This window comes from Tachysurus fulvidraco, chromosome 10, assembly GCF_022655615.1.
Source record: "Tachysurus fulvidraco isolate hzauxx_2018 chromosome 10, HZAU_PFXX_2.0, whole genome shotgun sequence".
In the NCBI taxonomy this organism is placed as follows: Eukaryota; Metazoa; Chordata; class Actinopteri; order Siluriformes; family Bagridae; genus Tachysurus; species Tachysurus fulvidraco.
This window is the reverse complement of record NC_062527.1, coordinates 22033169-22050668: the sequence shown is the minus strand read 5'-3', so window position 1 is coordinate 22050668 and position 17500 is coordinate 22033169. Positions and strand designations below refer to the sequence as shown.

The 17500-nt window shown below is 48.7% G+C and overlaps 1 protein-coding gene across 4 annotated transcripts in view; it reads right to left on the bottom strand.

Moving 5' to 3' along the window:
- The window catches only part of LOC113656608 (CMP-N-acetylneuraminate-beta-galactosamide-alpha-2,3-sialyltransferase 1-like), a 49901-nt gene that overhangs the window by 15967 nt on the left and 16434 nt on the right, over positions 1 to 17500 (bottom strand). For 3 of the 4 annotated variants that reach the window (XM_047820129.1, XM_047820127.1, XM_047820130.1), the window contains one exon: positions 365 to 955. In XM_047820129.1, coding sequence (XP_047676085.1) covers positions 365 to 628 — 264 coding nt within the window. In that variant the 5' untranslated portion in view covers positions 629 to 955. Of the gene's footprint in view, positions 1 to 364; positions 956 to 9166; positions 9492 to 17500 lie in introns of those variants that run through there. The other variant, XM_047820128.1, reaches the window with a different exon arrangement.

The window sequence follows — 17500 nt, the reverse complement described above, 5'->3', positions numbered from 1 at the left end:
GTGTGATCAAAAGTATGTGCACCCCTGATCGTCCCACCCGATTGTGTCGATGAACGTCTCGTCCCAGATTGATCCCCCTTGTGTTTGCTGTCATGATCAGCTCCACGTTTCTCTTCTGGAACATTTTCCACTAGACGTTGGATTGTGGATCGTCGTCATGATGAAGCAGACACACACAGTGTGGCAACAGTTTGGAGAAGGAGCACATATGGGTGTGATGGTCAGTGCTGCACAATCCTTCAGCCATGTGCTGTATATTTATCTCATATCTCCTGCATGAAACTAAAGACGCAAACTTTACACCCCAAACATGCCTCGGCCGATCGACACCAATGAAACATTAAACACGACAGAGTATACTAACCAGCCACCACTTGTAGGTGTCGTCACCGAGATCGCTGTTCGACCTGTACAGCAGAGGATGAATGGACTGGTTAAACCTGTCACTGAACCACGTGTCCTCCTCCTCTGTGGCCCAAATACAGTGCCGGCAGCCACATGGCCTATTACCGATGTTCTGAAACGGATTGATGAGAAACGAGGGATCTCTTAATAAAAACATGGCAAAAGAAACAAGGCAGAAGATCAGCATCAGAGCACGAAGCTTCCTGGATGTCACATAGACCATTTTCAGTCAATTCCAGACTTGGGTTTTGAACGTTGCTCTCTTCTTTCCCCCTAAAATGAATCTATTCAGTAATTTAAATCAACAAATAAAGAAACAATAAGAGTTTGGTTTAATTAATTCAGCTCTGGGAGCGAGTCTCAGTGTGTCAGGGTTCATTTAAACTGGAGATTTTCCACCAGAGGTTTAACATTCACTGTTGCTCTGGTGTGTAAACAGCCGATTGCCGGAGGGTCAAAACGCTCCAGAATGATGAGGTGAGTTGCTCCCTCTTCTGCTTACGCTGTGTAATCTTAATGAGCCGACTGCGCCGGCTGCATAATCAGCAACCTAGGAGGCAAACACAGGAAAAAAATCAGCCTGATGCACACACACACACACACACACACACACACACACACACACACACACACACACACACACACACACAATGACTTCTTGTATACCTCTGATATCTTTCTACATTCTTTTCATTATTAAATCATTTCCAGGCAGATTTTAACCCGGCATGTCCTGATCCTACCTTCTGAGAGCAGGACATTTGCTGAACCTTTTATAATATATTCTGATAGTAAACGCTTATGAAACTCTATCTATCTATCTATCTATCTATCTATCTATCTATCTATCTATCTATCTATCTATCTATCTATCTATCTATCTATCTATCTATCTATCTATCATGTGCTTTCTGCTTGGCATACGAATGCTAGCTAGTAATACAACATGTTAGCCAAGTGATGATAGATTTAATCTCAGAATTCTTCTAAACACTGAAGACATTATTTTACAACCGTTCAAAAGTTTTGAATTCTGATATCATCATTTTTAATATCATATACGATCTCATATATGTGAAACCATAAATATATTCCCAGTGCCCAGTGTTCATCTGTCTTATATTCCCAGTGCCCAGTGTTCATCTGTCTTATATTCCCAGTGCCCAGTGATCATCTGTCTTATATTCCCAGTGCCCAGTGATCATCTGTCTTATATTCCCAGTGCCCAGTGATCATCTGTGTCCTATATTCCCAGTGCCCAGTGTTCAACTGTCTTATATTCCCAGTGCCCAATGATCAACTGTCTTATATTCCCAGTGCCCAGTGCTCATCTGTGTCTTATATTCCCAGTGCCCAGTGTTGATCTGTCTTATATTCCCAGTGCCCAGTGTTCAACTGTCTTATATTCCCAGTGCCCAGCGTTCATCTGTCTTATATTCCCAGTGCCCAGTGTTCAACTGTCTTATATTCCCAGTGCCCAGTGTTCAACTGTCTTATATTCCCAGTGCCCAGTGATCAACAGTCTTATATTCCCAGTGCCCAGTGTTCAACTGTCTTATATTCCCAGTGCCCAATGATCAACTGTCTATATTCCCAGTGCCCAGTGCTCATCTGTGTCTTATATTCCCAGTGCCCAGTGTTGATCTGTCTTATATTCCCAGTGCCCAGTGATCAACTGTCTTATATTCCCAGTGCCCAGTGATCAACTGTCTTATATTCCCAGTGCCCAGTGATCAACTGTCTTATATTCCCAGTGCCCAGTGTTCAACTGTCTTATATTCCCAGTGCCCAGTGTTCATCTGTCTTATATTCCCAGTGCCCAGTGTTCATCTGTCTTATATTCCCAGTGCCCATCTGTCTTATATTCCCAGTGCTCAGTGCTCATCTGTCTTATATTCCCAGTGCCCAGTGCTCATCTGTCTTATATTCCCAGTGCCCAGTGCCCATCTGTCTTATATTCCCAGTGCCCAGTGCTCATCTGTGTCTTATATTCCCAGTGCCCAGTGCTCATCTGTGTCTTATATTCCCAGTGCCCAGTGTTCATCTGTGTCTTATATTCCCAGTGACCAGTGTTCATCTGTCTTATATTCCCAGTGCCCAGTGCTCATCTGTGTCTTATATTCCCAGTGCCCAGTGTTCAACTGTGTCTTATATTCCCAGTGCCCAGTGTTCAACTGTGTCTTATATTCCCAGTGCCCAGTGCTCATCTGTGTCTTATATTCCCAGTGCCCAGTGTTCATCTGTCTTATATTCCCAGTGCCCAGTGTTCATCTGTCTTATATTCCCAGTGCCCAGTGATCATCTGTCTTATATTCCCAGTGCCCAGTGATCATCTGTCTTATATTCCCAGTGCCCAGTGATCATCTGTGTCCTATATTCCCAGTGCCCAGTGTTCAACTGTCTTATATTCCCAGTGCCCAATGATCAACTGTCTTATATTCCCAGTGCCCAGTGCTCATCTGTGTCTTATATTCCCAGTGCCCAGTGTTGATCTGTCTTATATTCCCAGTGCCCAGTGTTCAACTGTCTTATATTCCCAGTGCCCAGCGTTCATCTGTCTTATATTCCCAGTGCCCAGTGTTCAACTGTCTTATATTCCCAGTGCCCAGTGTTCAACTGTCTTATATTCCCAGTGCCCAGTGATCAACAGTCTTATATTCCCAGTGCCCAGTGTTCAACTGTCTTATATTCCCAGTGCCCAATGATCAACTGTCTTATATTCCCAGTGCCCAGTGCTCATCTGTGTCTTATATTCCCAGTGCCCAGTGTTGATCTGTCTTATATTCCCAGTGCCCAGTGATCAACTGTCTTATATTCCCAGTGCCCAGTGATCAACTGTCTTATATTCCCAGTGCCCAGTGATCAACTGTCTTATATTCCCAGTGCCCAGTGTTCAACTGTCTTATATTCCCAGTGCCCAGTGTTCATCTGTCTTATATTCCCAGTGCCCAGTGTTCATCTGTCTTATATTCCCAGTGCCCATCTGTCTTATATTCCCAGTGCTCAGTGCTCATCTGTCTTATATTCCCAGTGCCCAGTGCTCATCTGTCTTATATTCCCAGTGCCCAGTGCCCATCTGTCTTATATTCCCAGTGCCCAGTGCTCATCTGTGTCTTATATTCCCAGTGCCCAGTGCTCATCTGTGTCTTATATTCCCAGTGCCCAGTGTTCATCTGTGTCTTATATTCCCAGTGACCAGTGTTCATCTGTCTTATATTCCCAGTGCCCAGTGCTCATCTGTGTCTTATATTCCCAGTGCCCAGTGTTCAACTGTGTCTTATATTCCCAGTGCCCAGTGTTCAACTGTGTCTTATATTCCCAGTGCCCAGTGCTCATCTGTGTCTTATATTCCCAGTGCCCAGTGCTCATCTGTGTCTTATATTCCCAGTGCCCAGTGTTCAACTGTCTTATATTCCCAGTGCCCAGTGTTCATCTGTGTCTTATATTCCCAGTGCCCAGTGTTCATCCGTCTTATATTCCCAGTGCCCAGTGATCATCTGTCTTATATTCCCAGTGCCCAGTGTTCATCCGTCTTATATTCCCAGTGCCCAGTGTTCATCTGTCTTATATTCCCAGTGCCCAGTGATCATCTGTCTTATATTCCCAGTGCCCAGTGATCATCTGTCTTATATTCCCAGTGCCCAGTGTTCATCTGTCTTATATTCCCAGTGCCCAGTGTTCATCTGTCTTATATTCCCAGTGCCCAGTGATCATCTGTCTTATATTCCCAGTGCCCAGTGTTCATCTGTCTTATATTCCCAGTGCCCAGTGTTCATCTGTCTTATATTCCCAGTGCCCAGTGTTCAACTGTCTTATATTCCCAGTGCCCAATGATCAACTGTCTTATATTCCCAGTGCCCAGTGCTCATCTGTGTCCTATATTCCCAGTGCCCAGTGCTCATCTGTGTCTTATATTCCCAGTGCCCAGTGCTCATCTGTGTCTTATATTCCCAGTGCCCAGTGCTCATCTGTGTCCTATATTCCCAGTGCCCAGTGTTCATCTGTCTTATATTCCCAGTGCCCAGTGCTCATCTGTGTCTTATATTCCCAGTGCCCAGTGTTCATCTGTCTTATATTCCCAGTGCCCAGTGATCAACTGTCTTATATTCCCAGTGCCCAGTGATCAACTGTCTTATATTCCCAGTGCCCAGTGATCAACTGTCTTATATTCCCAGTGCCCAGTGTTCATCTGTGTCTTATATTCCCAGTGCCCAGTGTTCATCTGTGTCTTATATTCCCAGTGCCCAGTGTTCATCTGTGTCTTATATTCCCAGTGCCCAGTGTTCATCCGTGTCTTATATTCCCAGTGCCCAGTGTTCATCTGTGTCTTATATTCCCAGTGCCCAGTGTTCATCTGTGTGTTATATTCCCAGTGCCCAGTGCTCATCTGTGTCTTATATTCCCAGTGCCCAGTGTTCAACTGTCTTATATTCCCAGTGCCCAGTGTTCATCCGTGTCTTATATTCCCAGTGCCCAGTGTTCATCTGTGTCTTATATTCCCAGTGCCCAGTGTTCATCTGTGTCTTATATTCCCAGTGCCCAGTGTTCATCTGTGTGTCATATTAACAGTGCCCAGTGTTCATCTGTCTTATATTCCCAGTGCCCAGTGTTCATCTGTGTGTCATATTAACAGTGCCCAGTGTTCATCTGTCTTATATTCCCAGTGCCCAGTGTTCATCTGTGTGTCATATTAACAGTGCCCAGTGTTCATCTGTGTCTTATATTCCCAGTGCCTATAATTCCCCAGTGCCTATAATCCCATGACCCAACATTTCCCATAAAGGCCATCATTTTGCTGCTGCTTGTATTCCTAGTCCTTTACAGTCCAGTGAACTACGTTTAACATGCAGTACTCTATATTCCCAATATTCTTACTTTATAGTTCCTATATTTTTATATTCCCCAGACTTGATATTCCCAGGCCATTGTATACACTGTGTTCCTGGAACTTTGCCCCATGCTCCCAGGACTCTATATTCACAGCGCTCACTATTCCCAGGACCCAGTCCAAGCTCAATAGTTGGAATATTCCAAGTGCCCTATGCCCTGGAGCAGGGGTGGCCAACCCGCGGCTCCCGAACCGCATGCGGCACAGTAAAAAATGTGGCTCTTGTGCCCCTTTACCACCGAAGCAGTTTGAGTGCAGGTTCGGAGCCTAATTTAGAACCAGTTCTTTCTGTTTCGACCGCCAAAGCACCGGCTCTGAACCAGGAAAAGTGGTTCTTAAGTAGCACCAAAACGTTGCTGGTCTAGACTTAAGAACGCTTGTGTCAGGCTGTGGGCGGGGATGTGGGCGGGGCTGCGGGCGGGGCTACTGTTAGCGCATTTGATAATGTACCTTAAGTATACTAATGTTTAATACACTTTTACTTTACCGCAATATGATCAGTCATCAGCACACATGATAGTAGGTAGCTACATGCTAAGGCTAACTTTTTTCTGTGTTAACGATAAAATAACGTTATGTACTTTATCGATCACAACCTCCGTTTATACAGATTACACGGAGCCGCACGTACACGTCGGATTCGCCGCGTTTGGATGCCAATGTAGGTTCACAAAGCCATGAGCATTAACAGTAAAGCAACATCCGCCATTGTTGTTGTTGTGTTTGTGTTTGTCGCTGCTGCGCTAACGTCGCTGTGTAACGTGACACGTATACAGTGACGTCACACTCGGCTCTGTGACGCTCTCTAACCGATGGAAAGGCAAACCGGTTCTTAGAAGGTTCGCCAGTGGAACCAACTCTGAACCAGCACCAGCGCTAGCTCCCTTTTAGTGGAAAAGGGGTATAAGTCTCTAGCTGGTTGGACACTAATGCTCTGGAGACTCTATAATCTCAGTGCCTTAACTTTGCCAATCACAAATTCCCTTAACACATCAGTGGGAAGCGAGGAAGAGTGGTGGCTCAAGTGATTAAAGCTCTGGGGTGTTGGAGGATCAGGGTTCAAGCCCCAGCACTGACAAGATGCTACTGTTGGGCCCTTGAGCTTTAGGCCTGAATCCTCTCTGCTCCAGGGGTGCTGTATCATGTCTGAGCCCGTGGTCTGACCCCAACATCCAAACTTGGGACATGTGAAGAAAGAACGTGACTGTGCTGTAATGTATATGTGACAATAAGAAAGGCTTCCATTGTTCAGTACCATATGTTCTGTCAGGTCAGGTTACATTAGCTAGCTGAGCGGAATCATGTTCCGCTATCTGTAATTAAAGGTCTGCGTCGGACACACGGGCGGCGCCGCTCCGTTGTTAGACACGGGTAAGACGAACCATATGAAATAGTCAGTGTTTAGTTTAAACAATAACTCATCATTTCTGATTCAGTGCACATAAGAGCAGGAAGACAGAGAGATGCTGACTGCAGGGGAGAGAAAGACAGACTCACGCAGAACAAACGACGTGCAGAGTGATATTAAAAAGAGAAACTATGACAGAGGGAAAGATTCTAAAGACAGACAAAGGGGTAGAGGGAGAAAGAGAGAAAGAGACACAGAGAGGGAGACAGACAGACAGGTAGGTAGTGAGAGACAGATAGTTAAAGAAAGACAGAAAGGGTTACATGGATAGACAGGTAGAGAGAGACAGAGAGGTTGACATGGGGATAGACAGGTAGTGTGAGACAGAGAGGTAGACATGGGGATAGACAGGTAGAGAGAGACAGAGAGGTTGACATGGCGATAGACAGGTAGAGAGAGACAGAGAGGTTGACATGGGGATGGACAGGTAGTGTGAGACAGAGAGGTAGACATGGGGATAGACAGGTAGAGAGAGACAGAGAGGTTGACATGGCGATAGACAGGTAGAGAGAGACAGAGAGGTTGACATGGGGATAGACAGGTAGTGTGAGACAGAGAGGTTGCCACGGGGATAGACAGGTAGAGAGAGACAGAGAGGTTGACATGGGGATAGACAGGTAGAGCGACAGAGAGGTTGACATGGGCATAGACAGGTGGTGTGAGACAGAGAGGTTGACATGGGGATAGACAGGTAGTGTGAGACAGAGAGGTTGACATGGGGATAGACAGGTAGAGAGAGACAGAGAGGTTGACATGGGGATAGACAGGTAGTGTGAGACAGAGAGGTTGACATGGGGATAGACAGGTAGAGAGAGACAGATAGGTTGACATGGGGATAGACAGGTAGTGTGAGACAGAGAGGTTGACATGGGGATAGACAGGTAGAGAGACAGAGAGGTTGACATGGGGATAGACAGGTAGAGAGAGACAGAGAGGTTGACATGGGGATAGACAGGTAGTGAGAGACAGAGAGGTTGACATGGGGATAGACAGGTAGAGAGAGACAGAGAGGTTGACATGGGGATAGACAGGTAGAGAGACAGAGAGGTTGACATGGGGATAGACAGGTAGAGAGACAGAGAGGTTGACATGGGGATAGACAGGTAGTGAGAGACAGAGAGGTTGACATGGGGATAGACAGGTAGTGTGAGACAGAGAGGTTGCCATGGGGATAGACAGGTAGAGAGAGACAGAGAGGTTGACATGGGGATAGACAGGTAGAGAGAGACAGAGAGGTTGACATGGCGATAGACAGGTAGTGAGAGACAGAGAGGTTGACATGGGGATAGACAGGTAGAGAGACAGAGAGGTTGACATGGGGATAGACAGGTAGTGTGAGACAGAGAGGTTGACATGGGGATAGACAGGTAGAGAGAGACAGAGAGGTTGACATGGGGATGGACAGGTAGTGTGAGACAGAGAGGTAGACATGGGGATAGACAGGTAGAGAGAGACAGAGAGGTTGACATGGCGATAGACAGGTAGAGAGAGACAGAGAGGTTGACATGGGGATGGACAGGTAGTGTGAGACAGAGAGGTAGACATGGGGATAGACAGGTAGAGAGAGACAGAGAGGTTGACATGGCGATAGACAGGTAGAGAGAGACAGAGAGGTTGACATGGGGATAGACAGGTAGTGTGAGACAGAGAGGTTGACATGGGGATAGACAGGTAGAGAGAGACAGAGAGGTTGACATGGGGATAGACAGGTAGAGAGACAGAGAGGTTGACATGGGGATAGACGGGTAGTGTGAGACAGAGAGGTTGCCATGGGGATAGACAGGTAGAGAGAGACAGAGAGGTTGACATGGGGATGGACAGGTAGAGAGAGACAGAGAGGTTGACAGGTAGATAGACGGGTAGTGTGAGACAGAGAAACACAGAAACAGATAGAGAGGGAGACAGGCAAAGGGAGAAGAAAAAAGAGGACTTGAGGGCTTCTGTGTGTGTGTGTGTGTGTGTGTGTGTGTGTGTGTGTGTGTGTGTGTGTGTGTGTGTGTGTGTGTGTGTGTGTGTGTGTGTGTGTGTGTGTGTGTGTGTAGTCTTGAGCAGTGTAAAAAGCCTCTTTGCCATCTGAACGTCAGTGACACAATGAGAGACACATACACATTTACAGAGCAGTAAGAATCATTTTAACTGTCAACATGTCCCGGCAACACACACACACACACACACACACACACACACACACACACACACACACACACACACACACACAATGCAGAAGGTATGGGCAATGTCTTGTGTGTCTGTTTGCAGAATAAACTCAGAGGAGAATAAAACTTCAGAGCATAACGAGTGATGTGAGTGTTTGACAAACACACTGAATGACCCTGAACTACTAGTACACACACACACACACACACACACACACACACACACACACACACACACACACACACACACACACCTATCAGAGAACGAGTGAGAGAGTGAAGGACAGGAAAACACAGAGAATTACAGACCTTGAGTCTCTATGCTGTTCTATTATCCCTGACATATGGCCCATTGTAGATGGTGTACAGAACGTCCTCAGCTTTAGTTCATCAGCTGAACAACGACTACAGAAACAGACGAGACGAGAGAAGAAGACGAGAAGAAAAGCAAGCAGGAGCGAAGGAGAAAATGAGGCGAACGAAAGAACAATAGCAAGTAGAGGAAAGGTGAGAAAGGAGTCAAGTCTACCTTAACCCCGCCTACCACCATAAACACCACCCAACTCCACCTACCCCCAGAAACACACCTGCCCTAACCACCCTCACCTCCTAATCCACCCCAGCACAGGGACTCTTCAGACCAGAACATCATCATCAAAAAAGCCCTAAACAGACAGAAGCCCACAGCAGGTCTGTGTAGTGAGAGACACGCTGACGAGCAGGAGACACGAGATCACAGACACACACACACACACACACACACACACACACACACACACACACACACACACACACACACACACAAATCTGTCTGCCAGTGAAAACTCCTACAAGGAGACAGAAGATAAAGCCTGCTGTATCTCAGCAGGGATCTGTGTCGTTTACACGTCTGTGTTCACTGTTAAATCCCTTTATTATTATTATTATTATTATTATTATTGTCATGTCAATAAATCACATGTACAGGTGTGTGTGTGAGACAGGTCAGGTGTGTGTGTGAGACAGGTCAGGTGTGTGTGTGAGACAGGTCAGGAGTGTGTGTGTGTGTGTGTGTGAGACAGGTCAGGTGTGTGTGTGTGAGACAGGTCAGTTGTGTGTGTGTGAGACAGGTCAGGTGTGTGTGTGTGTGTGTGTGAGACACGTCAGGTGTGTGTGTGTGTGTGTGTGAGACAGGTCAGGTGTGTGTGTGTGTGAGACAGGTCAGGTGTGTGTGTGTGTGAGACAGGTCAGGTGTGTGTGTGTGTGAGACAGGTCAGTTGTGTGTGTGTGTGTGTGTGTGTGAGACAGGTCAGGTGTGTGTGTGTGTGTGTGAGACACGTCAGGTGTGTGTGTGTGTGAGACAGGTCAGGTGTGTGTGTGTGAGACAGGTCAGGTGTGTGTGTGTGTGAGACAGGTCAGGTGTGTGTGTGTGAGAGACAGGTCAGGTGTGTGTGTGTGTGAGACAGGTCAGGTGTGTGTGTGTGTGTGTGTGTGTGAGACAGGTCAGGTGTGTGTGTGAGACAGGTCAGGTGTGTGTGTGTGTGTGAGACAGGTCAGGTGTGTGTGTGAGACAGGTCAGGTGTGTGTGTGTGTGTGAGACAGGTCAGGTGTGTGTGTGTGTGTGTGTGTGTGTGTGAGACAGGTCAGGTGTGTGTGTGTGTGAGACAGGTCAGGTGTGTGTGTGTGTGTGTGTGTGTGTGAGACAGGTCAGGTGTGTGTGTGTGTGTGTGTGTGTGAGACAGGTCAGGTGTGTGTGTGTGTGTGTGTGAGACAGGTCAGGTGTGTGTGAGTGTGAGACAGGTCAGGTGTGTGTGTGAGACAGGTCAGGTGTGTGTGTGAGACAGGTCAGGTGTGTGTGTGTGTGTGTGAGACAGGTCAGGGGTGTGTGTGTGTGAGACAGGTCAGGTGTGTGTGTGTGTGTGAGAGAGACAGGTCAGGTGTGTGTGTGTGAGACAGGTCAGGTGTGTGTGTGTGAGACAGGTCAGGTGTGTGTGTGAGACAGGTCAGGTGTGTGTGTGAGACAGGTCAGGTGTGTGTGTGTGTGTGAGACAGGTCAGGTGTGTGTGTATGTGAGACAGGTCAGGTGTGTGTGTGTGAGACAGGTCAGGTGTGTGTGTGTGAGACAGGTCAGGTGTGTGTGTGTGAGACAGGTCAGGTGTGTGTGTGTGTGTGAGACAGGTCAGGTGTGTGTGTGTGTGAGACAGGTCAGGTGTGTGTGCGTGTGAGACAGGTCAGGTGTGTGTGTGTGAGACAGGTCAGGTGTGTGTGTGTGTGTGTGTGAGACAGGTCAGGTGTGTGTGTGTGTGAGACAGGTCAGGTGTGTGTGTGTGGGAGACAGGTCAGGTGTGTGTATGTGTGTGTGTGTGAGACAGGTCAGGTGTGTGTGTGTGAGACAGGTCAGGTGTGTGTGTCTGTGTGTGAGACAGGTCAGGTGTGTGTGTCTGTGTGTGAGACAGGTCAGGTGTGTGTGTGTGTGTGTGTGTGTGAGACAGGTCAGGTGTGTGTGTGTGTGTGAGACAGGTCAGGTGTGTGTGAGTGTGAGACAGGTCAGGTCTTGTGTGTGTGTGTGAGACAGGTCTGGTGTGTGTGTGTGAGACAGGTCAGGGGTGTGTGTGTGTGAGACAGGTCAGGTGTGTGTGTGTGTGTGAGAGACAGGTCAGGTGTGTGTGTGTGTGTGTGTAGGTCGTGTGTGTGGAGAGGACAGGTCAGTGGTGTTTGTGTGTGAGAAAGGGTCAGGTGTGTGTGTGTGTGTGTGAGAGAGACAGGTCAGGTGTGTTTGTGTGTGAGACAGGTCAGGTGTGTGTGTGTGTGTGAGACAGGTCAGGTGTGTGGTGTGTGTGTGTGAGACAGGTCAGGTGGTGTGTGTGTGTGTGAGACAGGTCAGGTGTGTGTGTGTGTGTGTGTGTGAGACAGGTCGCAGGTATGGTGTGTGTGGGTGTGTGTGTGGGTGTGTGAGAAGGTCAGGTGTGTGTTTGTGTGATGTGTGAGACAGGTAGGTGTGTGTGTGTGGTGGAGACAGGTCAGGTGGTGTGTGTGTGTGTGAGACAGGTCAGGTGTGTGTGTGTGTGATGAGACAGGTCAGGTGTGTGTTGTGTGTGTGTGAGACAGGTCAGGTGTGTGTGTGTGTGTGTGAGACAGGTCAGGTGTGTGGTGTGTGTGTGAGACAGGCAGGTGTGTGTGTGTGTGTGTGAGACAGGTCAGGTGTGTGTGTGTGTGTGAGTGAGAGACGGGTAGTGTGTGTGTGTGTGAGTGAGACAGGTCAGGTGTGTGTGTGTGTGTGTGTGTGAGACAGGTCAGGTGTGTGTGTGTGTGTGAGACAGGTCAGGTGTGTGTGTGTGTGTGTGTGAGAGACAGGTCAGGTGTGTGTGTGAGACAGGTCAGGTGTGTGTGTGTGAGACAGGTCAGGTGTGTGTGTGTGTGTGTGAGAGACAGGTCAGGTGTGTGTGTGTGTGTGAGACAGGTCAGGTGTGTGTGTGTGAGACAGGTCAGGTGTGTGTGTGTGTGAGACAGGTCAGGTGTGTGTGTGTGTGTGTGTGAGAGACAGGTCAGGTGTGTGTGTGTGTGTGAGACAGGTCAGGTGTGTGTGTGTGTGAGACAGGTCAGGTGTGTGTGTGTGTGTGTGTGAGACAGGTCAGGTGTGTGTGTGTGTGTGTGTGTGAGACAGGTCAGGTGTGTGTGTGTGTGTGTGAGACAGGTCAGGTGTGTGTGTGTGTGAGACAGGTCAGGTGTGTGTGTGTGAGACAGGTCAGGGGTGTGTGTGTGAGACAGGTCAGGTGTGTGTGTGTGTGTGTGTGAGACAGGTCAGGTGTGTGTGTGTGTGTGTGAGACAGGTCAGGTGTGTGTGTGTGTGTGTGTGTGAGACAGGTCAGGTGTGTGATGTTGTGTGTGTGAGACAGGTCAGGGTTGTGTGTGTGTGTGTGCGATACAGGTCAGGTGTGTGTGTGTGAGAGACAGGTCAGGTGTGTGTGTGTGTGTGTGAGACAGGTCAGGTTGTGTGTGTGTGTGGTGAGACAGGTCAGGTGTGTGTGTGTGTGTGTGAGACAGGTCAGGTGTGTGTGTGTGTGTGTAGACAGGTCAGGTGTGTGTGTGTGTGTGAAGACAGGTCAGGTGTGTTGTGTTTGGTGTGTGTTGAGACAGGTCAGTCGCTCTGTGTCGTGTGTCGTGTGTGAGGACAGGTCCGGTGTGTGCATTGCGGGCTGTTGCGGACAGGTCACGGTTGTGTGTTGTGCTGTGTGAGGACAGGTCAGGTCAGGGTTGAGTGTGTGTGTGGTGAGAGAGACATCGTCAGCGTGTGTGTGTGTGTGTGAGACAGGTCACGGTGTGTGTGGTGTGTGTTTGAGACAGGTCAGACTGGTGTGTGGTGTTGTGAGACAGGTCAGTGTGTGGTGTGTGTGGTGTGTGAGACAGGTCAGGCTGTTGTGTGTGTGTGTGTGGTGAGACAGGTCAGGTTGTGTGTGTGTGTGTGAGATACTAGGTCAGGTGTGTGTGTGGTGTGTGTGTGAGACAGGTCAGGTGTGTGTGTGGTGTGTGTGTGAGACAGGTCAGGTGTGTGGTGTGTGTGTGAGACAGGTCAGTTGTTGTGTGTGTGTGTGTGAGACAGGTAGGTGTGTGTGTGTGTGTGTGTGAGACAGGTCAGGTGTGTGTGTGTGTGTGTGTGAGTGAGACAGGTCAGGTGTGTGGTGTGTGTGTGTGAGGACAGGTCAGGTGTGTGTGGTGTGTGTGAGACTAGGTCAGGTGTGTGTGTGTGTGTGTGAGACAGGTCAGGTGTGTGTGTGTGTGTGTGAGACAGGTCAGGTGTGTGTGTGTGTGTGAGAGACAGGTCAGGTGTGTGTGTGTGAGACAGGTCAGGTGTGTGTGTGTGTGTGAGACAGGTCAGGTGTGTGTGGGTGTGTGTGTGTGAGACAGGTCAGGTGTGTGTGTGTGTGTGTGTGTGTGTGTGTGTGAGACAGGTCAGGTGTGTGTGTGTGTGTGTGAGACAGGTCAGGTGTGTGTGTGTGTGTGTGAGACAGGTCAGGTGTGTGTGTGTGTGTGAGACAGGTCAGGTGTGTGTGTGTGTGTGAGACAGGTCAGGTGTGTGTGTGTGTGTGAGACAGGTCAGGTGTGTGTGTGTGTGTGAGACAGGTCAGGTGTGTGTGTGTGTGTGTGAGACAGGTCAGGTGTGTGTGTGTGTGTGAGACAGGTCAGGTGTGTGTGTGTGTGTGAGACAGGTCAGGTGTGTGTGTGTGTGTGTGAGACAGGTCAGGTGTGTGTGTGTGTGTGTGTGAGACAGGTCAGGTGTGTGTGTGTGTGTGTGTGAGACAGGTCAGGTGTGTGTGTGTGTGAGACAGGTCAGGTGTGTGTGTGTGTGAGACAGGTCAGGTGTGTGTGTGTGTGAGACAGGTCAGGTGTGTGTGTGTGTGTGAGACAGGTCAGGTGTGTGTGTGTGTGTGAGACAGGTCAGGTGTGTGTGTGTGTGTGAGACAGGTCAGGTGTGTGTGTGTGTGTGTGTGTGAGACAGGTCAGGTGTGTGTGTGTGTGTGTGAGACAGGTCAGGTGTGTGTGAGTGTGAGACGGTCAGGTGTGTGGTGTGTGTGTGTGAGACAGGTCAGGTGTGTGTGTTGTGTGTGAGACAGGTCCAGGTGTGGTGTGTGTGTGTGTGAGACAGGTCAGGGTGTGGAATGTGTGTGAGACAAGGTCAGGTGTGTGTGGTGTGTGTGAGACAGGTCAGGTGTGTGTGTGTGTGGTGTGAGACAGGTCAGGTGTGGTGTGTGAGTGAGACAGGTCAGGTTGTGTGTGTGTGTGGGAGACAGCTCAGGTGTGTGTGTGTGTGTGTGTGTGAGACAGGTCAGGTGTGTGTGTGTGTGTGAGACAGGTCAGGTGTGTGTGTGTGTGTGTGTGTGAGACAGGTCAGGTGTGTGTGTGTGTGTGTGTGTGAGACAGGTCAGGTGTGTGTGTGTGTGTGTGAGACAGGTCAGGTGTGTGTGTGTGTGTGTGAGACAGGTCAGGTGTGTGTGTGTGTGTGTGAGACAGGTCAGGTGTGTGTGTGTGTGTGTGAGACAGGTCAGGTGTGTGTGTGTGGTGTGAGACAGGTCAGGTGGTGTGTGTGTGTGAGACAGGTTCAGGTGTGTGTGTGTGTGTGTGAGACAAGGTCAGGTGTGTTGTGTGTGTGTGTGAGACAGGTCAGGTGTGTGTTGGTGTGAGTGAGACAGGTCAGGTGTTGTGTGTGTGTGTGTGTGAGGAGACAGGTCAGGTGTGTGTGTGTGTGTGTGAGACAGGTCAGGTGCTGTGTGTGTGTGTGAGGACAGGTTCAGGTGTGGTGTGTGTGGTGTGAGACAGGTCAGGTGTGTGGTGTGTGTGAGACAGGTCAGTGTGTGTGTGTGGTGTGTGAGACAGGTCAGGTGTGTGTGTGTGAGTGAGACAGGTCAGGTGTGTGTGTGTGTGTGTGAGACAGGTCAGGTGTGTGTGTGTGTGTGTGAGACAGGTCAGGTGTGTGTGTGTGTGTGAGAGAGAGGTATGGTGTGTGTGTGTGTGTGTGAGAGAGGTCAGGTGTGTGTGCTGTGTGTGTGTGTGAGACAGGTCAGGTGTGGTGTGTGTGTGTGAGACAGGTCAGGTGTGTGTGTGTGTGTGAGACAGGTCAGGTTGTGGTGTGTGTGTGTGTGAGACAGGTCAGGTGTGTGTGTGTGTGTGTGAGTGAGACAGGTCAGGTGTGTGTGTGTGTGTGTGAGACAGGTCAGGTGTGTGTGTGTGTGTGAGACAGGTCAGGTGTGGTGTGTGTGGTGTGTGAGACAGGGTCAGGTGTGTGTGTGTGTGTGTGAGACAGGTCTGGTGTGTGTGTGTGTGTGAGACAGGTCAGGTGTGTGTGTGTGTGTGTGTGAGACAGGTCAGGTGTGTGTGTGTGTGTGTGTGTGAGACAGGTCAGGTGTGTGTGTGTGTGTGTGAGACAGGTCAGGTGTGTGTGTGTGAGTGAGACAGGTCAGGTGTGTGTGTGTGTGTGTGAGACAGGTCAGGTGTGTGTGTGTGAGTGAGACAGGTCAGGTGTGTGTGTGTGTGTGAGACAGGTCAGGTGTGTGTGTGTGTGTGAGACAGGTCAGGTGTGTGTGTGTGTGTGTGAGACAGGTCAGGTGTGTGTGTGTGTGTGTGTGAGACAGGTCAGGTGTGTGTGTGTGTGAGTGAGACAGGTCAGGTGTGTGTGTGTGTGTGTGAGACAGGTCAGGTGTGTGTGTGTGTGTGTGTGAGACAGGTCAGGTGTGTGTGTGTGTGTGTGAGACAGGTCAGGTGTGTGTGCACACACACACACAGATATCCTGAATGTTTCTGTTGCTGTCACATGAATGAGCACGCAATGACACTGGAACTAAAAACTCTGGAACAAATTCCAGAAACTGTTTCTGATTATTATTATTATTATTATTATTATTATTATTATTATTATTATTATTATTAGATTCCACTTTCATATAATATTAAACACACACACACACACACACACACACACACACACACACACACACACATCACACACATCACACACACATCACACTAAGGTGACCATGAAGGTGCTCCTGATGTTTGGAGTAGCTGCCGATCTGCAGTGATCTGACAGCAGTGTTCTTCCCTTAGCTGTGAGGAAGTCCTTCCGCTTCCACGACACCTGAACGACACCTTGTGTGGATCTGATTTTCAGGTCTGCAGCTTCTTCCTCTTTGTCTTTGAGTCCTGCTCCGCCCAGATGCTCAGGATGCTTTAAAATAACTGCCCTTGATCTCTGCAGGTCCAGGAAAAGCGCAGTTGTTATTTGGTGTGTTGAACCACGCTGTACAGATTATGGGTTCTTCTAAAAGCCAGTGAAGTGACAGTGATATGAAGTCTTCGTATCCTGTCTGTCTCCGGGCCTTCGGTGTTACAAGTGTCTCAGTCCATGTCTTCTCTCCTCTTTAGGTAGGAACAGCACACATTATGTCTCCCAGTGCGGTTTGTCTCACATCATTCCACCTCGTGGATCCATCCACAGGCCAACTTGTGCCAGAAGCATGAAGCTGCTAAATTATTGGTGGCTGATATCCGGTCTGTAGACCTTCGACCTTCCCTACAGACGCCTCACTCTTATTTGTATTTTTTTTTACTTAAGCTTGCACATCACTCTGTCTGCTAATTAAAGCTCTTACAGCTTACATTAGTGTGGAATGAGAAATATTTCATTCTCATGATTTGGTGAGTGAACACTGTGATTTTTTTCTTATCTGTTATAAAAGAGGAGGCACGGTGGCTTAGTGGTTAGCATGTTCGCCTCATACCTCCAGGGTTGGGGGTTCGATTCCCACCTCCACCTTGTGTGTGTGGAGTTTGCATGTTCTCCCCGTGCCTCGGGGGTTTCCTCCGGGTACTCCGGTTTCCTCCCCCGGTCCAAAGACATGCATGGTAGGTTGATTGGCATCTCTGGAAAATTGTCCGTAGTGTGTGTGTGTGTGAGTGAATGAGAGTGTGTGTGTGCCCTGTGATGGGTTGGCACTCCGTCCAGAGGGTTGGCACTCCGTCCAGGCTCCCCGTGACTCGAGGTAGTTCTGATAAGCGCTAGAGAATGGATGAATGAATGAATGCATGTTGTAAAAGATTTTCTTCGGCTAGAGAATGCAACGTTCCAGATAGATCACACCTCTGCCTTAAACCTTCAGTAACCTTGAACCG